This window comes from Budorcas taxicolor, chromosome 18 (genome assembly GCF_023091745.1).
Source record: "Budorcas taxicolor isolate Tak-1 chromosome 18, Takin1.1, whole genome shotgun sequence".
Taxonomy (NCBI): domain Eukaryota; kingdom Metazoa; phylum Chordata; class Mammalia; order Artiodactyla; family Bovidae; genus Budorcas; species Budorcas taxicolor.
This window is the reverse complement of record NC_068927.1, coordinates 3,540,300-3,562,840: the sequence shown is the minus strand read 5'-3', so window position 1 is coordinate 3,562,840 and position 22,541 is coordinate 3,540,300. Positions and strand designations below refer to the sequence as shown.

At 43.6% G+C, this 22,541-nt stretch overlaps 1 protein-coding gene across 1 annotated transcript; it reads left to right on the top strand.

The window, feature by feature from the left end:
- The first annotated feature begins 1,022 nt into the window (after window positions 1-1,022).
- On the top strand, window positions 1,023-22,383 carry LOC128062934 (ATP-dependent RNA helicase DDX19B). Its single transcript, XM_052655412.1, has 12 exons — window positions 1,023-1,193; window positions 10,723-10,771; window positions 11,634-11,687; window positions 12,901-13,036; window positions 13,310-13,402; window positions 15,536-15,638; window positions 16,197-16,311; window positions 17,673-17,850; window positions 18,205-18,442; window positions 18,973-19,135; window positions 19,576-19,767; window positions 20,072-22,383. Exons 1-12 carry the CDS (start codon window positions 1,137-1,139, stop codon window positions 20,131-20,133), a joined length of 1,440 nt encoding a protein of 479 aa, XP_052511372.1. The 5' UTR covers window positions 1,023-1,136; the 3' UTR covers window positions 20,134-22,383.
- Window positions 22,384-22,541: the final 158 nt, after the last annotated feature.

Here is a 22,541-nt window from a genome sequence, read left to right as displayed (position 1 = left end):
GCTTTAACCTCTGCACCACCAGGGAAGCAAAACTTCCTATAGAGACACAGAACATCAAAGATGTTCAAGAGAGGAAAGGAAGCCAGGTTGAAAGAAGGGGGAGGAGGCAGAAGAGGAGGGGGCAAAAGGGGTGGACTTACAGAAGTCTCCTGCCACCTACAGATACCCAGGCGTTATGGGACTTTTCCCTGGGCCTCCAGAGAAGGGAGGACTGGAACTCGGCCCCACCAGAAATCAGAACCAGAATTCGAGTTCTCTTCCAAGAGGAGGTGATCAGTCTCCAATCCTCAGCTCAGGCTGAGGGCCCTTCGACCAGATTCCTGCGTCCAGGACCGGGGGACTAGAAAAACAGGGAAGGATAGGAAGGGTTAAGGAGAGGAAAGAGAGAGGGAAGGGGAGAGAGGTCAATAAAGTCTCTTGTTCCTTACCGGTGGGGGCACTCTGGCCAGTTGTCCGTGTCAGGAGGAGACCAGGGACAAAACGGTCCCAGATGCGGCTGCTGGGTCTGGTCCATTGGCAGGCAAGCTGGTCTCTGAGTACCCCGAGTGGTCAGGATATCAGTCTCAGTGAGGAAGAGTCCCCACAAGAGTTGCCATTTATTGCAGGAAGGCAGACCCCTTCCAGGGCCGGAAACTGGGCTCTTGTTTAACACTCGGAAATGAGACACATGTGCTGACAAAGCAGGAGATTTCACTGGGAAAGGGCACCCGGGTGGAGAGCAGTAGGGTAAGGAAATCCATAATGGTTTTGTGTATTGGTACATTCAATGTATATGAGCATGTTCTATGTCACTGTGCTGGAGGAAAATGTGGTTTTGCTCTTTGGTTGGAGAGCCAGTTGACAGGAGCTTAGGCACTTTAACATACTGCCTTAGTCTACAGTTCTGGAAGTTGGATAAGAAACTTAAGAGCAATGAAGAGGTGGAGGTTTGAAGGCGACAAAAACGCCAGCCCAAAGAGGGAGAGGGCTCGGCGCGCCGGCGCGCACTCTGACGTCACTGGGGCGCGCCGCTTCCGGTCCCCAGCTCCAGAGAGATTGACTTCCCCCTCCCCGGGGCCGGAGTCTCCGGATTGCTGATCGCGCCGCACGAGCCGCCGCGTTCGCCAGCACCTGCGTCCCAGCCTGTGCCCGTGACCATGGCCACCGACTCATGGGCCCTGGCGGTGGACGAGCAGGAAGCGGCAGCCGAGTCGGTGAGTTGGTTTCAGCCGTTAAAGGGTCAGGGGGCCAGTTTTGGCCGGGGATCAGATCCTGGAAAAAGTCACTCTCTGGGTTGGTCCGAGCCGGGATGGGGTGCCTGTGGGGTGCCTGGACCCTGAGCTGGCTTTGTTTCCCCACCCGCCAGCCTCCCCCAAGTTACGTAAGCACAGGTGAGCGCTCCGATCGGGAAAGAGCCAGCCGCCCGCCTGTCTTCCTGGAGTCAGGATTGCACTTACCGCCCTGAACTGTAATAATCACCTATTTAGGTGTCATTTTCCACTTCCCCATTCTGAGCTGCTTGTGTCCAGGAACCATGGCTTACTCATGTTTGTGTGCTTCCTCAGCTTGCCCATTGATGATGAATGATCCACTCTGTGGGCCCGGCAGTCAGTAAATCCTCTCGTGATCCGCTTAACTTTGTTGTGGGCCTGACACACAGTAAGCAAATTATATGTTAAACAGTACTGTGTAGAATTAATTTTTCCCGCCTAAACACTCGCCTTACGATAGTGCTTTGAACCCGCTTTTTTGGTACCTCAGTTCAGTTCAGTCGCTCAGTCGTGTCCGCCCCCATGAATCGCAGCACGCCAGGCCTCCCTGTCCATCACCAACTCCCCGAGTTCACACAAACTCATGTCCATCGAGTCGGTGATGCCATCCAGCCATCTCATCCTCTGTCGTCCCCTTCTCCTCCTGCCCCCAATCCCTCCCAGCATCAGTCTTTTCCAATGGGTCAGCTCTTCGCATGAGGTGGCCGAAGTACTGGAGTTTCAACTTCAGCATCATTCCCTCCAAAGAAATCCCAGGACTGATCTCCTTCAGAATGGACTGGTTGGATCTCCTTGCAGTCCAAGGGACTCTCAAGGGTCTTCTCCAACACCACAGTTCAAAAGCATCAATTCTTCGGCGCTCAGCTTTCTTCACAGTCCAACTCTCACATCCAAAACCATAGCCTTGACTAGAGGGACCTTTGTTGGCAAAGTAATATCTCTGCTTTTTAATATGCTATCTAGGTTGTCTGTGAATTTCTGGAGAACAAAGACTTAGTATTTTTTTTTATAAGTGATAAAGTTTCATATGCACCTAAGGAGTCAGTTTTTTCCTCCCCGAAGAAAACTGCTGTTTCTCTTGACATTGATCTACGATATTTGACCTCCTTGTTCCCTGAATTACATGCTTGCTTTGCTACTTCTTCAGTTTTCCGTTTTAGGTGTTTATTGATTTTGACACTTTGGTCCATCCTCCTTTTCCCACCATAGAAGCACACTTTCCTATTCCTCATCTTTCCACTGTGATTTTAGTTAGATCAGTTTTCTGTGTTTATATTAATAACTCAAATATTTTTCCTATACCATTTTTTCCTTGGAATTTATGTTTTTGTTTTGTGCTTATCACTAGTTCAACCTCAGGCTCTTTGCTAATCATCTAAGTTTATCTCAAGATGTCCCCACACACCAAGTATTCTGTTAGTTCTCTTTCTCCAAGGTCTTGTAGCCTGTTTTGAACTGTACGAATTGCCCCAATTTGTTTTAGGGGCTGGAGGGGAACAGGGCAAACTTCTCTTCACCCTCATTCAGGGGACTTGCCCCTCTTCTCTTGTACTGGATGCTTTCATTTCTTCACCCCCCCCTCTACATCTTTCTGGATTTGGTGCAGTCATATATCTATCAGCTTTCTGAAAGTATATGGGAAGTCAATTTTTTAAGATATTGCCTTTCTGAAATTAGCTTATTTTGCCCTACCATTTGAATAATAGTATTGCTGGGTGTAGCATTAATTGTAGGTTGGAAATTATCTTCCTGCCAATTAAAAAAATTTTTTTGAATTTCTGTCTGTGCTGGGTCTTCACTGCTGCTTAGGCTTTTCTCTAGTTGTGACCTGTGGGCTTCTCACCACAGTTTCTCTTATCGCAGAGCATGGGCTCTAGGGTGTATGGGCTTCAATATCTGCGGTTTGCGGGTTCAGGAGTCACAGCTCCTGGGCTCGGGTTCTAGAGCACAAGCTCAGTACTTGTGGTCCCCGGGCTCAGTCGCTCCATGACATGTGGGATCTTCCCAGGTCAGGGATTCAACCTATGTCTGCTGCACTGGCAGAGAGATTCTCTACCGCTGAGCCACTAGAGAAGCCCCACCTGCCAAATTTTAAAGACATTGTTCTACTGCCTGTTAGATTTCTGTATTTGTTGTTGAGATATCGGAGACCATCCTGATTACTGATGTGACCTCTTTTCCCTTTCTAAGCTTGAAGAATCTTCTGTTTGTCTCCATTCATCAGAAAATTCATGATAATGTGTCTTGATATGGGTTTATTTTCATTCATTTTATTAGGCACGGGGTGGGAACTTCATTCTGAAAACTCTTGCCCTTGTGTTATGGGAAGTTTTCTTGAAATTTTTCATTGTTGATTTCTTCTCCTTTGTTTTTATTTTCATTCCCTCATTTCAGACTCTTATTAGCTGAATGTTGAATCTCATTAATTTAAAAAATTTTTAAAGTCAAGTTTATTGTGATATAGTTTAAAGTAAAATTCACCTTGTGCTACAATTCTGTGAATTTTGACAGAGGCATACAGTCCTGTCACGACCACCACAATCAAGATATAGAACGTTCCCACCACTCTAAAAAGTTCCTCCAAACTTTTTTTGCATTCACTTTCTTATCTCTACCCTTCTCTGGCAGCTGCTAATATGTTTTCTGTCATTTTACTTATACCTTTTCCAAAATATAGTATAAATGGTATTATACAGTATTGCAAACCTGTTGAAAAATCTGGCTTTCAGTAGTTTGTTCTTTTTTTATTGCTGGGTAGTATTCCATGTATGGGTGTACCACAGCTTGCTTAACCTTCTGTCGATGAACATTTGGGTATTTTCTAGTTTGAGGGTATTTATGAATAAAGCTGTTATATGCATTAGCATATAGAGCTTTCGGTATGGACTTATGTTTGCGTTTCTCTTTGGTAGATATCTAGTAGTGTGATTTGCTGGGTTATATGTTAGGTGTATGTTTAACTTTGTAAGTTATGTACCAAACTGTTTTCCAAAGGGCTGTAGCATTTTGTATTACCACCAGCAACATGTGAGAGCTCTAGTTGCCTCCCATTCTCAGCAGCGCAGCATGGCCAGTTTGTTCCTCCATTCTAATAGGTGTATAGTGATATCTTACAAGGCTTTAAGTTACATTTCCCTAATGACTGCAAGGAGATCCAACCAGTCCATCCTAAAGGAAATCACTCCTGAATATTCACTGGAAGGAATGATGTTGAAGCTGAAACTCCAATACTTTGGCGACCTGATGTGAAGAGCTGAGTCATTTGAAAAGACCCTGATGTTGGGAAAGATTGAAGGCTGGAGAAGGGGACGACAGATGATGAGATGGTTGGATGGCATCACCGACTCCATGGACATGAGTTTGAGTAAAGTCTGGGAGTTGATGATGGACCAGGAAGCTGCAGTCTGTGGGGTCCCAAAGAGTCAGACACGACTGGCTGACGGACGGAACTGAATGACTAATGATGTTGAGCTTCTTTTTATGTGCTTTGCCACTGGTATGACTTCTTGAAGTGGCTTCTCAGATCTTTTGCCAATTTAAAAAAAACTGATTGACAATTTTAAAAAATGAGTGTTTTCTTATTATTGAGTTGTGAGAATTCTTCATGTATTCTGGATACAAGTCCTTTATCAAATATGTCATTTGCATAAATATTCTCCCTGACTGAAACTTAACATTTAAATTTTCTTAACAGTACTTTTTGAAGAACAGATACTTTCAGTGTTGGCTAGTTCTAATTTGTCAATTTTTTCATGATTAGTTCTTTCTGTGTTCTAAGAAATATACCTTACCCAAGTCCACAAAGTTTTTCACCTGTATTTTCTTCCAGAAGATTTATGGCTTTAAATGTCACATTTACGACTATGATCCATTTTGAGTTGATTTTTTATGTAGTAGGAAGATTCGATCAACATTACCACAGTCAATTTTAGAACATTTTTATCATCCCAAACCCCCTATTTCTCCTCGGCCCAGCCCTTTGTAGCCACTAATCTGTTTTCTGTCTCTTTAGATCTGCCTATTCAGGACGTCGCATGTAAATGGAATCCCATCATACGTGCTCTTCTGTGGCTGGCTTCTTTCACTGAGCACATTTTCAGGGTTCATCCAAGTTGTGGCATATATCAATACTTCATTGATTTTTGTTGCCAAAGGATGATATATAGATATGCCATATTTTATTTATCTATTCATTGGTGTCCACTGATGGGCATTTGAATTATTTCTACTTTTTAGCTATTATGAATAATGTTGGTACGATCATCAGGTACAAGTTTTTGTATGAACATACATTTTCAATCACTTGGGTATGTATCTAGAAGTGGCATTGCTGGATGATATAGTAACTCTGTGTTTAAGTTTTGAAGAACTGCTATACTGTTTTCCAAAGTGATTGCATCATTGTATCATCTTTATTATTTTTTTGAGATTAGTATCACCTATGAGAGGTTCTATTGTGTAGAAGTTAAGACCTAAGACTTTGTAACCAGACAGACTTGGATTTGTATTCTGGGTCCCTCCCTTATTAGCTGTATGACTTCTGGCGAATTACTGAACTTTCTGTGCTCCAGTTCCCACATCTGTTAAATGGGGATAAACAGAGTGTCCACCTCATTAATTTTCAGACATGCCTGAAGTAAGTGCTGTTTAAGTAGTGCCTATTATTATGGTTGTAGTTTTCTATAATTCAGTTTCTTTGCAGGAATCTTTTAAATTACTAGTTCATGTTGTAGAGACTAGCTGAACCTGGATAAGTTTTATTCTGAAACTGAACAAATGAGTAAAGACACCTGTGTCCTTCTGTTCTGTGGAACTCCCCCTGAGAACCTCCACAGGGATGGCATGATGCGGGTGACTGTGACATGCACAGTGCAAGGTTGTTGTTTACGTGCTAAATCGTGTCCAACTCTGCAACCCCAGCACTGTAGCCCGCCAGGCTCCTTTGTCCATGGGATTTTTCCGGGCAAGAACACTGGAGAGGGTTGCCATTTCCTCCTCTGGGGGATCTTCCTGACCCAGGGACTGAACCAATGTCTCCTGCATTGGCAGGCAGATTCCTTACCACTGAGCCACAAAGGAAGCCCTTGTATTTTAAATATTCCTCTAGCTCCAGTTTTTACTCCTTTAAGAAAGTATTAGATCCTGTTTATGTTCCTTCCTCGTCCCTATTTGCTCTTCTTGCTTCTTGGGAAATCCCAGTTCAGAGGAGGGCAGAGGGAGCGGCACCCTGAGGCTTGAGCCCCTGCAGTCGCCTAACTCACTGCTGTGCGCAGAGCAGTCCTCGTTCAGCAGAGCTCCCTCACCATCAGATCTTCCTTCTGCTGTGGCAAGAGTCCTCTCTTGGGACTGCCCTGCTGGTCCAGTGGTTGGGACTCTGCACTCCAAATGAGCGGGGCACAGGTTCAATTCCTGGTTGGGGAACTAGGATCCCTCATGCTGCAAGGTATGGCTTTAAAAAAGCAAACAATCCTTTCTCAAGTAGCTTTTGAATAAAATACAGTGTATAACTTACAGTTTCCAATTATTTTTACATATCTTTAAAACTAAAATATTAATTAAAGGCATTAAAAATGTAGATAATATAAGGTGGGTATTTTGGCTTTTGGTTAATCTTCTTGGATTGCAAAGTGGTGTTGAGTGAAGTTGCAAGAGAAACTGGTTTCTCCTTTTGGTCCAAGTAAGCAAAGCAAAGGAAGAAATCTGAAGTAACTGGACTTAATCAGAAGTTTCAGCGTTCAGTTCACTGACACTGTAGTGGATGATGCAAACTTCATTGTCCTGGTGCTTTTGCTGTATAGGCTTTGAGATTGCTACAGCCAAGTGAGGGCCAGAGTATCTTTTCAGAATCTGCTGGAACCTCTCCAGAATTCTGATACACTATAATCAGAACATCTCTTGATTTCATTTACATTGTTGCAATGTGTAGAGAAAGTTGATGGCATTTTATTTAACTACTACGCTGTTAGCTTCAATTTTAACAATATAACAACAAAAGAATAGGTTGCCCTTTTATCATTGAATATTACAGTAAAGGATATTTCTAACTTATACATCAACCTGTCACTTATTTTAGGTAGCAGTTGTTACCCTAGGAGTACTAGTAACCCTGCTCTTGTAAATACTGCCAGTAAGTCTGTCTGTCTGTTTTTTTTTAACAGCCTTAAATATTAGGCTTAAACTAGGTTCATCGGCAGGATGTGGAAGACTCCTTCAGTGATGACTAGAATATATTAAGCACCTACTACATATATGGGGCTTCCCAGGTGGCTCAGTGGTAAAGAATTTGCGTGCCAAGCATTCGATCTCTGGGTTGGAAGATCCCCTGGAGAAGGGTCCAGCTACCCACTCCAGTATTCTGGCCTGGAGAATTCCATGGACGGTCCCTGGGGTCGCAGAGTCAGACACAACTGAGTGGCTTTCACTTTATATTTCATATACTGTGCTGGTTTCCTCATTATCTATCAGTGTGCTGTGTCCTTCAGAATTAATGAAGGATTGTTACTATTTATAGTGGTTTCCTTATTTGCCAATTTCCCTTCTTGCCAGCCTCTCCAGTGTCTTTTCCCCCTTCCTCTTCCCTCCACCCCAACACCAAAGTAGACAGACACCAGAAACTCCCTTTACAGTTTCCATCAGTAGAAGTGAAGTTCCTCCATTCCCAGCTGACCACTCATTAAATGTTTTTTCATTCCTCTCTCCAGTTAAAAAACAGAAATGAACCTCAAGACATAGAAAACCTGTGCAGGTGGTGCTTTAAGAAGCAGCCATTTGATAATGGTGATTTTCATTCTTTTTCCCTTCTCTCCATGATGTCTTCAGTTCAGTTGCTCAGTCGTGTCCGACTCTTTGCGACCCCATGAATCGCAGCACGCCAGGCCTTCCTGTCCATCACCAACTCCCAGAGTTCACTCAGATTCACATCCATCGAGTCAGTGATGCCATCCAGCCATCTCATCCTCGGTCGTCCCCTTCTCCTCCTGCCCCCAATCCTTCCCAGCATCAGAGTCTTTTCCGATGAGTCAACTCTTCGCATGAGGTGGCCAAAGTACTGGAGTTTCAGCTTTAGCATCATTCCTTTCAAAGAAATCCCAGGGCTGATCTCCTTCAGAATGGACTGGTTGGATCTCCTCGCAGTCCAAGGCACTCTCAAGAGTCTTCTCCAACACCACAGTTCAAACGCATCAATTCTTCGGCACTCAGCCTTCTTCACAGTCCAACTCTCACATCCATACATGACCACTGGAAAAACCATAGCCTTGACTAGACGGACCGTAGTGGGCAAAGTAATGTCTCTGCTTTTGAATATACTATCTAGGTTGGTCATAACTTTTCTTCCAAGGAGTAAGCGTCTTTTAATTTCATGGCTGCAGTCACCATCTGCAGTGATTTTGGAGCCCAAAAAAATAAAGTCTGACACTGTTTCCACTGTTTCCCCATCTATTTCCCATGAAGTGATGGGACCGGATGCCATGATCTTCGTTTTCTGAATGTTGAGCTTTAAGCCAACTTTTTCACTCTCCTCTTTCACTTTCATCAAGAGGCTTTTTAGCTTCTCTTCACTTTCTGCCATAAGGGTAGTGTCATCTGCATATCTGAGGTTATTGATATTTCTCCTGGCAATCTTGATTCCAGCTTGGGTTTCTTCCAGTCCAGCGTTTCTCATGATGTACTCTGCAAATAAGTTAAATAAGCAAGGTGACAATATACAGCCTTGACGTACTCCTTTCCCTATTTGGAACCAGTCTGTTGTTCCAGTTCTAACTGTTGCTTCCTGACCTGCATACAGATTTTTCAAGAGGCAGGTTAGGTGGTCTGGTATTCCCATCTCTTTCAGAATTTTCCACAGTTTCTTGTGATCCACACAGTCAAAGGCTTTGGCATAGTCAATAAAGCAGAAATAGATGTTTTTCTGGAACTCTGTTGCTTTTTCCATGATCCAGTGGATGTTGGCAATTTGATCTCTGGTTCCTCTGCCTTTCTAAAACCAGCTTGAACATCAGGGAGTTCACGGTTCACATATTGCTGAAGCCTGGCTTGGAGAATTTTGAGCATTACTTTACTAGCATGTGAGATGAGTGCAATTGTGTGGTAGTTTGAGCATTCTTTGTCATTGCCTTTCTTTGGGATTGGAATGAAAACTGACCTTTTCCAGTCCTGTGGCCACTGCTGATTTTCCCAAATTTGCTGGCGTATTGAGTGCAGCACTTTAACAGCATCATCTTTCAGGATTTGAAACAGCTCCACTGGAATTCCGTCACCTCCAGTAGCTTTGTTCGTAGTGATGCTTTCTAAGGCCCACTTGACTTCACTTTCCAAGATGTCTGGCTCTAGATTAGTGATCACATCATCATGATTACCTGGGTCTTAAGCCCTACTTAATATTTTGACTAGAGCACCTGCTCTGTCCTTGATCCGAAGGTAAACTAAAAATAGAAATACCCCCTGACTTTATTTTCTGTTCTAGTCTTTCCTTTTTTTTTTCCTTTTGGCTTTATTGAGGTATAATTGACAAATTTTTATAATAAAAGGGGAGATGAGTCCTTCTAGGATATCCCTAACAGCGTCTGATCAGAGTCCTACTGAATCTTTCTTTAAAGCGTCTTTCCTCTGTCCGCTTCTTTTCTATTCCACTTCATCCTGTTCTGCGCCTTGATTGCACAGTGTGCCATGGTGCTCTAGGCCGTTCCCGATTTAAATACCAGACATCCAGCACAAGGCAGCCTGGACGAGAGGCTGCACCGTGGCGTGCTGTGGCCCTGGGGCCTGAACCAGCCTGAAGCATAACATCCGCACCCACGGATGCTTTTCATCACAGACCTCCCACCTCAGTGTCCTGTTTGAAGAATGACTGCATTTTCCAGACCTCTTTAAAGTTTCTCGTTTGAAAAATGAGAGTGACAACTCACATGGTATTGAGAGATTGTGAGTAGGTGTGTAATCAGTGCATTAAGCAAACTCACAAATTATAATTATTTCTAGGGATTGCAGTTAGGAAGTGTGGATTTTGAGCTGTTGTGTAACCATTTTTTTCTACTGCTGTTGCTAACTCGTGTCCAACTCTGAAACCCCACGGACTATAGCACACCAAGCTTCCCTGTCCTTCACTATCTCCCAGAGTTTGCTGAAATTCATGTCCATTGTATCGGTGATGCTATCCAACCATCTCATCCTCTGTCACTCACTTTTCCTCTTGCCCTCGATCTTTGCCAGCATCAGGGTCTTTTCCAGTGGCTCTCTGCATCAGGTGACCAAAATACAGGAGCTTCAGCTTCAGTACTGCTGTACTTGTGGGATATTTTGTTTATTCTCACTCTAACGTTTAGTAAACAAAAGAAGCCCAGCAGAATAGGCTAATGAATAATAGGTCACCAGAGTGGTTCATTTCTTCCCAGCTTCACTGGGGGAGGCACTATTGATGCAAAATCTTTTGAGTGATTTTCCTGACACTTCTCCCCCCATATTCTCCATTTAGCTGAGCAACTTGCATCTTAAGGAAGAGAAAATAAAACCAGATGCCAATGGTGAGTAACTAAATGCTATTTTGAAAACAAAAAATGATTTCCTTTAGTATTTGTTGTAATATAACAATTGGAAAAAAAACTATATACATATCAGACAGGAGACAGGCAGATATTTGCAGTTATTTGATTTGAGAATCAACAAACTGGATTGTTTTGTTATGCTTCATATAAATATGAAGATAACTAATTGGCTTATAAATTATTAAATATATCACTAACCATGAAAATATACTGCGAATGATTATTTACTTTTTAAAATATTCCTGAATTTGAGATGAGATAGACAAAGTATGAGCACCCTGAGGGCTAACCTGTTGTAATTATTCTGAAATCATATCTACAAAATCGAAGATGTCTATTGAATTTTTGTTCATGTATTTAAAGTTGTAAGGGAGAAATTGTAACATTTACCTTACTCAGATCTTTTTCTGTATATCTTAATATAACTACAACACTGAATATCTTTCTATTAATCAACGGTTTATACGCATAGACTCTTAATGGCACTGTGGTGTTTATATATTGATGAAACATGATTTGCATAGGTATTCCTCTGTTGAGCATCAAGGTCATGTAATCATCTTTCTATAACATTTGAGAAATGTTGATGCTGTGAGGGATTCATAGTTTTTGAGGTTCAGTGAGAGGACTTGGAATAGGAAAGAACTAAAAAGTAAGCATCAGTTTTCATACCTTTGTTTATGTAGTAACAATAAAATGTTTTTATGTGTGGCTTGGTTTCCTCATTTATTTTTTTGCTCCCCAGGCCTTTACATTTCTAGTGTCTCATAGAATTTGAACTGTCTCAGCTCTTGGGTATGGGATGTGATTTTGAATGACGGCCACTTTGTGTCTGATAAAGGTGCTGTTGTCAAGACCAATGCTAATGCAGAGAAGGCTGATGAAGAAGAGAAAGGTAACCTAGCCTAGAGTTATGTATACGTGGAGTTCTACAGTCTAAGAGAATGGAGTGTTAGGAGGTTCCATTTTTGCGCCCTGACTTGGCTAGAGTTTAATGGACGTCACAGTGCTCGTGTTCTCTCCTAACTCAGTCGGTAAAGAATCTGCCTGTGATGCAGGGGACCCAGGTTCTATTCTTGGGTTGGAAAGATCCCCAGGAGAAGGAAATGGCAACCCACTCCCGTATTCTTGCCCGAGGAACTCCATGGGCGGAGGAGCCTGGCGTGCTACAGTCCATGGGGTCACAAAGTCCGACACGACTTAGCGACTAAACCACCACCACCACAGTGCTAGTAAGAATTCAATATAGTCATTGGTAAAAGGATCCCAGGAGGTTTATACCGACCTGCCAATGGACTTCCCTGGTGGCTCAGATGGTAAAGCGTCTGCCGCGTTTTAGCGGGAGCCCAGGGTTCAGTGCCTGGGTTGGGAAGATCTGGAGAAGGAAATGGCAACCCATTCCAGTATTTATTCTTGCCTGGAGAATCCCATGGATGGAGGAACCTGGTAGGCTACAGTCCATGAGGTCGCAAAGAGTCAGACACAACTGAGCGACTTCACTTTCTTTCTTCTTTTTAAAGGGATTCTAATTCTTTACATTTTAGAGAAATTTGACTTTGAACGGATGATAAACTTCAACAGCAGCAGGAAATATTCCCTGAATGATTACCTTGTACAGGTCTTTATAAAAGATATTTTAACTTGCATCTCCATCTTCTAATAAAATTATATTTGATGATATTTTGACAATTTAACATGAATAACAAGATGCAAACAGCTTATCCAATATCAAGATACAGACTTTGTCAATTTGGTTTTTTTTCCCCATTATTGTGATGGGGTTTTTAAACTCATCATTTTAAAATTTATATTGGGTACATATTGGAGAGTAAATGTTTGGGTTTTGAGAGGAGGAACTTCAAGAAAGGATAGTTGTTAGGAATAGAGTTCTGGAGAAGAATATGAGGCCCTAACAGATGATACGAGCATCATAAATTTTGCTTTTAATAAACTTTTAATTATATTTATAAATCAGAACTAAACTCCACCTTGAATTAGGAGTCCCAGTACAAATACATGTTATTGCTTAAAATACTAATGGCAGCTGAATTCAGAGATCATGCTAGATTTCATGGACTTCTAAAAACCTTCATGTTTTTTTCCTATAGAGGACAGAGCCGCCCAGTCCTTACTCAACAAGCTGATCAGAAGCAACCTTGTCGATAACACCAACCAAGTGGAAGTCCTGCAGCGGGATCCCAACTCCCCACTCTACTCAGTCAAGTCCTTCGAGGAGCTTCGGCTGTGAGTACCTTCTGACTCTCCCCTTTGTGTTTAACTAGAAATTTTAGGCCTGTTAACATGTATTTTTTCATCACTACAGAACATTTTTAGCTAATACAAGTTTAATAAAATAATTTAGCTGTTTTGGGTTAGTAAGTAAAATTTCCTGGTAATTTGTAAAAGCTTTAGCTACACACATACATCGAGCCCTATTCACAGTTGTATTGTTAGCTAGATACTTGGCTTCTGTCTTCAACCAGAGACTGTGATTTTCATTTTAAACTGTTTTTCTAGGAAACCACAGCTTCTCCAAGGAGTCTATGCCATGGGATTCAACCGTCCATCCAAGATACAAGAGAATGCATTGCCTTTAATGCTTGCTGAGCCGTATGTGTCCTGATGCACCTCTATCCCATGTTACTTTTTTTTTCACTTTCATTATTAAAAAAATATATATATACATGTTCATTTTAGAAGTTAGAAAACAATGAAAAATGAGAAAAGAAAAAATTTGTTATCTCCCTCCCCTCCACACTATTAATATTTGGAGTAGAGACTTCTAGATGTTTTTCTATGTAAACTTGGATTTGTATACTTTTTGCTTAAAGGAACCATATAAAATGGTTAAATACTTTTTTTGATATGATAATTATATGATAATATTTCTATGTTGGTAAATACATGTACATTTATACCATTTATATACACCATGATTTCATTATATGAGTAAGTAAATATATGTGTCAAATGTAGATGACAAAAACTAAACAGGGATTGAGGCGATCAGAACACTACCATTGCTAACATTGTTTTCTGGGGCAGTGCTGCTCACACTTTCAGAGGCATGTGAAACTCATGGGACTTTATTAAAATGCAGATTCTGGCCTCAGTGAGTCTAGGGTGGGGACTGAGGCTCACCATTTCTAAGACGCTTCCCAGTGTTGCTGGTGATGCTGGAGTCAACCACACTTTGAGGAACAGGGTTCTAGAACAAAAGGAACTTTTTATATTTCACATGATTATATAAAATTGCATAAAACCCTAAACCCTGAAAACCCCTTTCCCTATTTGTCTGAAAACAGATATTGTAGGTCTGTATTCTCTCAAAGTTTCTTATGTCCTGTGTCACAATAGTGATATTTTTTCAAGATGGTTAATGTCTTTTTTTTTTAATGACATTTTGAGCATACTTAAAATGAATAAATGGAATATTTATTATATTGTTTCTAATTGCCACCTGTATTTATGGATCTTGATGCTTTCAAAGATGCTCACTGTTAGACTGTCAATGTTAGAAGAGCTCTGAGAATTTTCTAATACTTGTCCTTCATTAACTTATTTATTGAGGACTTGGTTTGTGACACATACTGTACTAGGCACTTAGATACATTCGTGAACTAGGAACTCAGATACTTAGTGAAGAAAGCAGATGAAAATTCTTGCCCATGAGGAGCTTACATTCTAGTTCGGAGTATAGATTTATTTTTATTAAAAATAAATACATAGTATGTTCAAAGGTGATAGATTGTAAATATAATTAATGCCACTGAATTGTATACTTTAAAATGGCAAATTTTATGTTATATATTTTACCACAATTTTAAAAAAATCATTAAAGTCATATACCAAAAAGATTGACTTATATACTTTAAATGGATGAACTGCATGGTACATGAATTACATCTCAATAAAGCTCTCTTTTAAAAAGGCGGTAAGTGCTAAGGAGAAAAATAAACAGAGCATGGTAGGAGGGGGATTGGGAAGACCAAGATTGCCATTTTACCCCCAATGTTTTATTATGGCAGTTTTCAGACATACAACAAAGCTGAAAGGGTTTTGTAGTGAACACCTATATATGCACCTCCTAGGTTCCTCCACTGACACTTTCCTGTACTTTATCATGTATCGGCCCACCAGTACCTCTTGCTTTTTAAGGCATTTCAAAGTAAGTTGCAACTTTAAATCACGTAGTTAGGGTGGAATCTCATTAAATAGGTGATATCTGAGCAGAGACTTGAAGGAGAAGAGAGAGTTGGTGTGCTGTCACAGGGACAGCTATCCCAGGCAGTGTCTAGCTGCTGCAGAAGCCCAAGGATGAGAGCATGGCTGGTATGTTCTGAGCAGCTCTGGGGCAGCTGTGGTGGTGGAGTGGAGTGAGGGAGCTGTAGCAGATGAGAACGGAGAACTAGCGGGGAGCCCCATCAGGTGGGACCTTGTAGGGCATTATAAGAATTTTAACTTTTTCTCTGAATGAAATCTGGAGTGAATGGGAGGTTTTTGAGCAGCAAAGAAGAATCACTCACTGCCATGTCAAGAGTAGATAAAAGATAAGAATTGGTTCAAATTCCACCATAAAATCCTCTATCTGTGAAGCTAGCATATGTACTCTACTATAGAAGCCAAAGCTGCCTCCTGTCAAGCAAGCTGAGATACTCATTTAATTAAGCTTTATTCTTCATTTTTATTCACTGAAAGAATACATGAGATTTAAACTCCTAAACAGTTTGTTTTCTTGTGCAGCCCACAGAACTTAATTGCCCAGTCACAGTCTGGTACTGGTAAAACAGCTGCCTTTGTGTTGGCCATGCTCAGCCAAGTAGAACCAGCCAACAGACACCCCCAGGTAAGGGCTTGAAGCTGAGTTTTCTAACTCATAACTAGAAGGGAAATGCCATTTGATGAATTAAAAGATGAGCTATGTATTACTTTTTACATCAACCAGAACCCCTTAAGTTGAGCACAAATAACATGGTTGATCTTCCAATATAAAAAATCATTTTTCCTTTTCAATGACATGCCATTCCTAGGATAGTGCTTACAGGCTATGCTCCTTTAGCTGTAGGAAAAAGCTCCTTAATCTCTATCATCCATTAGGAAGTTCTGAGAACCTTCTGAGTGAGAGAAAAGGAAGGTAATCTCCAGCTGGAATTTCAGATCCCTGCTCACATGTGATTTCTGGTACTCCAGTGGCCAAATAGCTGTTCTCAAGTGTCTACCCAGCCAGAGTTCTGACCCCTGAGAATTGTACTTCCAACTTTGCAGCTTAAACAGTCAAATGGTGTGCACTTTGTATACTCTTCCCTCCAGCCTCAGCTGGAGGAATCATTAAGTCCTAATAGTAACTCCCCATTGCATCACAGTGAGCGTCTTGAACTCTCTCTCTGCACTCTTTCTCTACCAGTGTCTGTGCCTCTCCCCAACATACGAGCTTGCCCTTCAAACAGGAAAAGTGATTGAGCAGATGGGCAAATTTTACCCAGAACTGAAGCTAGCTTATGCTGTTCGTGGCAATAAGTGTGAGTATGAATATGTGATCCTAGTTAATTAAGGTAATAACTTTTTATTTTGAAAAATCCAAAAACATATGCAGTAGTTGAAATTTACAATAAACACATGTGCCTTCTACCTGGATCCGAAAAGTGAACACTGCCATATTCGCTTTATGTGCATTATGTGTATCTTGGGCGGAGGGTGAATCACTTGAAGGTAAATTGTAGGGGACTTCCCTGGTGATCCAGTGGCTAAGACTCTGAGCCCCCAAAACAGGAGGCCTCGGTTCAGTCCCTGGTCAGGGAACTAGATCACACAAACCGCATCGAAGTCTGCATGCCTCAACTAAAGATCCCACATGCCACAGCTTAAAAAAGGTCCCGTGTGCCACAACTAAGACCCAGTGCAGCCAAATATTTTTAAAACGAAAGAAAACTGTACACATCGTGACTCTTTATTTCAAAGTAATTTAGTATGCATTTCATAGTAAGAGCATTCTTCACCAGACAGACAATACCCATATCACAACCAACAAAATTACAGATTCTCTGATAACTAGCATCTTTTCCATTTTAATTTCCCCCCTAATTGTTCCAGAAGTGTTTATGGTTTTTTTGTTGAACCAAGACTGAGTCAGTATATGTGCATTACATTTGGTTGCGGTATCTCTTTAGTTTCTTGCAGTCTAGAATAGTCCCTTCACATCCCCACCCCCACCCCCACAACTTTGTTACATTTATTTTGAGCAGACCAGTTGCTTATAAAATGTTACCAATTCTGACACGCCTATTCACTATTAGTACTGGAAGTCCTAGCCAGAGCAATTAGACAAAACAAAGGAAATAAAATATATCCAAATAAGAAAAAAAAAAAAGTTACAAATTCTGGATTTAATAGCCTAATTTTTAAAATGCCACTATTAGAGTAAAAATGTTCTAGAATGTTCATGGCAATTAACTCTGGGAGATATTTTTATTATTTTCTTTATCCACTCTACTTTTGCTTGTTTCACAACAAACTAACTTTGAAAAAGTCTACTTGTGGGGAAATGCAAACCCAGGCTAGGCAGAATAATATAGACAAAGAAGAAATACAGGTATGAAATCCTTGAAAGAGGTTGATGATTATAGAGAATGTAAAAGAATACTACTGAAGAGGTTTTCATCTCATGGTTCATGCCTTTACCAAATCTTATCAGCATTACTGTCTGTTTTTTGTGTGTATGTTCATTAAATACTATAGTGCTATCCTGACCTTGCCTTAAAATATTAATGCAAACATCAAAACAATTGCTTTAAAATACATCATAGCTTTAAAATTGCTTGGAGAGTGAACCTGGCTTTTCATGGGAAATACCCATGAAATGGAACACATCTTGTCTCCACAGTGGAAAGAGGTCAGAAAATCAGTGAGCACATTGTCATTGGCACCCCGGGGACCGTTCTGGACTGGTGCTCCAAGCTCAAGTTCATCGACCCCAAGAAGATCAAGGTGTTTGTTCTGGACGAGGCTGACGTGATGATAGCCACTCAGGGCCACCAAGATCAGAGCATCCGCATCCAGAGGTAGGGCCTCGGGCCGGGAGGGACTTCTCAGCTCCCGGCCTGCAGGTCCTGCTCCTGTCACCTCACACTCCCCTTCTTGCCCCTCCCAGGCTCTTCACAGCTCTCAGGCGCATTTGTTTGATGGGCCATTTCCATGCCAGCGCTGAGCGCGTCCCCCGCCTGGGTTAAGGAGGGAGACTCGGATTCTCAGTCACCTGTCCCTGCCCCATGTCTGCTCCCCCTTCCTCCCCACCGCTGTTCCCCGCTGCCCCTTCCTGGGGATGCAGGTCATCAGGCCTGGGGAGGCTGTGCCCTGGTCCTTCCAGGGAAAGCCTGGGTCAGGGTCATGCTGGACACCTGGGGCTCCCCTTGCAGGATGCTGCCCAGGAACTGCCAGATGCTGCTTTTCTCTGCCACCTTTGAAGACTCTGTCTGGAAATTTGCCCAGAAAGTAGTGCCCGACCCGAACATCATCAAACTGAAGCGTGAGGAGGAGACACTGGACACCATCAAGCAGTATTACGTCCTGTGCAACAGCAGAGACGAGAAGTTCCAGGCCTTGTGTAATATCTACGGGGCCATCACCATTGCTCAAGCCATGATCTTCTGCCATGTGAGTAGCAGCAGCAGCAGGGGGAGGCAGTGTCCTGTGGGGTGGGGCGGCCCCTGGAGGATGTGGCCCCGCCCCTCCCACTCAGACAGCTCCACTTGTTGCCGGGGACTGTTAACTGCCTGTGGCTGGAAAGGAAATAAAATCAGTCCCAGGACCTAGTCTCAGGTTGTAATGAGTTGTGAGGGGAAGACTGAAGACCTAACCTTCTCTGGTCCCTACTTCTTAGAGACTACTTGGGGGGAAAAAATTCCAAATACCTTCCAATGAAATAATTTTAAAGTATTAAGAATGTAGACCCTTTCAGAATGAAGACCTTTGGCTCAAACCACAATAACACTAAGATCACTGATATACTTTATTCCCTCAAAATCATATTGCTAAAAAATATTCAGAAACTTTAAGCCCATCTTGTTGACTGAACTCAGTAGAGCGTTCATGTATGTTAATAGCAAAAAAGCCACTTTTCTGCAGGTGTCTTCATTTTTTTTTTTTACAGGGATCTTCATTTAAAACAATTCTTTTCACTCCAGACCCGCAAAACAGCTAGCTGGCTGGCCGCGGAGCTCTCAAAAGAAGGCCACCAGGTGGCTCTGCTGAGCGGTGAAATGGTGGTGGAGCAGAGGGCCGCAGTGATTGAGCGCTTCCGAGAGGGCAAAGAGAAGGTTCTGGTCACCACCAACGTGTGTGCCCGCGGTGAGCAGAGACTGGGTCCTGGCCCGCCAGGCTCGGGGCCGCGGAGAGATCGCGTGTGGGAGGCTGCGGTGGTTTGGGGGAGATGCTGTTTTGTGGGCGAGCCTGTGGGGCTCCCTCAGCGGAGGAGAACGTCCACAGAAGCCGGGAGCCCTGGCTGGTGGCCGAGGACGGCGCCTGCTCTTGCGGCCCCAGTGCGGCGTCAGCTGCTTCCCCAGATCGTCGGATCCAGCGGAGGCTGTGCGACTGATGCCGGAATTTGGCCAGCAGCGGGACGGCCCCGTGCTCTCCCTCTGGGTCCTGCCACCTGCCCGTGTCCCAGCCCCAGAGCTGGCCTGTCGCAGACCCTGCCTTCCGCCTGAGCTTGGTGAGGGTGGGCCTGACCGGGCAGCGGCGATTTCGGTCTCCCGTCCTCACTCCCGTCCAACTCTTCCCTCACGCAGGTATCGACGTGGAGCAGGTGTCTGTCGTCATCAACTTTGACCTCCCGGTGGACAAGGACGGGAACCCGGACAACGAGACCTACCTGCACCGGATCGGGCGCACCGGCCGCTTTGGCAAGCGGGGCCTGGCGGTGAACATGGTGGACAGCAAGCACAGCATGAACATCCTGAACAGAATCCAGGAGCATTTCAGTGAGTCCCGGGAGAGCCCCCTGCCGGGGCCAGGTCGCGGGGGCAGGCGGGGAGGGGGTGTCGCCATGGCCCCGAGAGGCCCTTCCCCAGGACAGGAGGTTCTCCCCGCTCCCGGAGCGCTCGAGCCGGGCCGAGGGGCCGGGGGCCCGCCCAGTCCCGGGCGCCTCGGGGGCTCAGGGAGGCCTGCGGCGGGGGCGGGCACGTCCCAGGGAGCCCCGGGTCCTCCCCGCCTGCTGCCCCTCGCCTGCCTGCGTCCCCTGTGATCTGTGCGGGGCTCTCTCTGAGCCCGCCTCTCTCCCCTCAGATAAGAAAATAGAAAGGCTGGACACGGATGACTTGGACGAGATTGAGAAGATAGCCAACTGAGGAGCTCCTGCAGTCGCTGTGCCGCCCCCGCCCGGGACGCGAGTGCTTCCACGGCGCAGCCTGCCCGTCCCCGCGAGGATGACGGCACGAGCAGACAAACTGCCTACCTCATCTGAAATTACGTTTGGACTTGACAAAAATTGTGCAAATGATGGGGGAAGGTAGAAAAAAAATTGTTTACACAACTTTTGAAGATTAGGCGTGAATACACAGAAATTTACCTTTTGGAAATTCTGTTTTTTGGCCAGTGTTTTCCCCATCATAACCATAATCCAGATGTTGTGGCTGGTCGTTTGCTGAGGAGTCTCAGTGGCAGCCCAGCCTGTTGTCTGCTTAGAAGTGTTGAGGCCAGCCTCTAGCCCTTATAGAAGTCAGAGTTGAGGTGAAGAGTGAACAGAGAGACCAAGTAGGTTAGGTTGTAAGCCAGTCATCGTGTTTGGTGTGTGGTGTGAGGCAGCAGAGGAGACGTGTGAGTTGCTGCTTTGAATTTGGGTTGGGACAGCTCATTTGAGTGTTTTAAGCCCCTACTGTCTGATGGCTACAGCAGGAAGGGATTTGCTAAGCATGACCCAAAATGCCAACCTGGCATCTTTGGTGTATACCAGTCTGTTGCAGACCATGGCCTAGTCTCAGCAGCTGCGATCTGTGTAGAATGCACATCTGATAACTGGCAGATCCCTTGCCTGTGCTTAAACAGTCCTTTGGAGAAGCCATCATGAAGAATTAGTGGTAGTCCTCGCTTGCCACACAGCCTGACCTTTCAGCGTCTTTTTTACATCCCTAATATCACCTTGACCTCTTAGCAGCTCTAAGCAAATAATAGGTAATCTGGTTTGGAGAAACAGTGAACATTGTGTTTCAAGTTGCTAATGGCCAGGCTTAAGGCAGGTCCAAAAGTGACCAGCAATAGTCACAAATGCTTTGCCTCTAGATTGCAGAAAGCAAGTTTGTTTGTTTGTTTAAATCAGAGCTGGGGAATGGTTTCAGAAAATTCGCCATCTTGATTATAAAGGAATTCTGAGTGTCTGCGTCTGTGGTGCTCAGGACACAAACAGGAGCAACTAGGAGACACAGTGGACTCAGACATTTCTCTCTTAAGGCCTCTGCTCCATCCTCACTTGGTATCTCGTGCATAAGTCAGAGTAAAGAATAGGAATGGAAACCTCCTCATACCCAACCAAAGCTGTTGGTACCCAAAGTGACAAAGCACAGATGACATGAAACTGAGGTGCAAGAGCATATGAAACCCCAGCCAAGAGGAGTCCTCTCCAGCTCTTTGACAGAAGGGCCACTTCATCTAGAATCAGGCCTGTAAGAGGGATTTTCCGTGGTGAGAACTATTTGAATCCCAGGCCTTTCTTACAGGCATTTCTGTGTTTTAGAGCCAGATTTGTCTCCTGGGAAGGGAAGGGGCCAATGCCAGCCCCCAGGTGGTTTCTCTGACTACAGACACTGCAGAGAGAACCACAGACCACCAGTCTTGCCATGTTCCCCTACAGGCACCTGACTGTGTTGAGTCTTTGTTCTTCTGGCCAACTTTGAGCCACCTTGGGAGTCTTGTAAGAGAAGAAGTTTTACACAAAGTCCTGCAGACCAACCCTGAAATAACTTAAAGGCAATAATTCAGAGTACAGACTCCTCCTGAGGCTGCAGGCTGAGTACACCCCACGTTCTTGCAACACAGATGACCTATCTACTGAGTATCCCCAAATCTGAGTAGGAAACGGGAAGGGATGTGCTTCAGACCCTCCAAAAGCAGGAATACATGGGTATCTGAGAGAAATCTAAGTCAACAGTTCCTTATCTGCGGGCTTGGACCCCTAAGAACTCACTGGATGGGTTCCATGGAGTTTATGTAGTATTTTGAGTTTAAATGTGTTTTCCTGGGGAAAAACTCCCAAAAGAGTGTCTTTTTAAAAGGTCAGATTCACTTTATGGATGGCTCTAGAAGGTCCCCCCCAGTGTCACTGCCATCCATACTCATTCCTGCCAGTGCCTGGCTTCAGGGGGGTAATGGGTCACAGCTGTCTCTGTGACCTTGTGCCATTTTGAGACACCAATGATGTAAAAATGTATTGAGCCCTTAATGAGCTTCAGTCCCCAGAGTGTCTTTCGCTGTTTTTAGCAAGTTCCTATGTATGAAATGATAAACTGTGCCCTAGAACAGAGAAACTTGCTTGAAAAAGATTCTGGCCCAGTGGAAAATTCTGGATATGTTCATTATCCATAAACAATAGATTTTACTGATTTTTCGGAGTGTTCGTTGACTATATGCATAAGAACTAGTGAATTGTTAATGTATTCTTTATTGATGCTTAATGGAACTTAATTATGATGTGTTCATGTTACTAAGACATCATTTCTGAGCACACACAAAAAAGCAGCATGTTTTCGTTGCTGGTACTGGT

Bases quoted from the DNA above. Each gene is read 5' to 3' on its own strand.
- LOC128062934 (XM_052655412.1), top strand. From the start codon at position 1,137: ATGGCCACCGACTCATGGGCCCTGGCGGTGGACGAGCAGGAAGCGGCA. The intron at 13,037-13,309 runs GTGAGTACCTTC...CTGTTTTTCTAG, and splicing joins TCCTTCGAGGAGCTTCGGCT to GAAACCACAGCTTCTCCAAG. The intron at 15,639-16,196 runs GTAAGGGCTTGA...TTTCTCTACCAG, and splicing joins CAGCCAACAGACACCCCCAG to TGTCTGTGCCTCTCCCCAAC.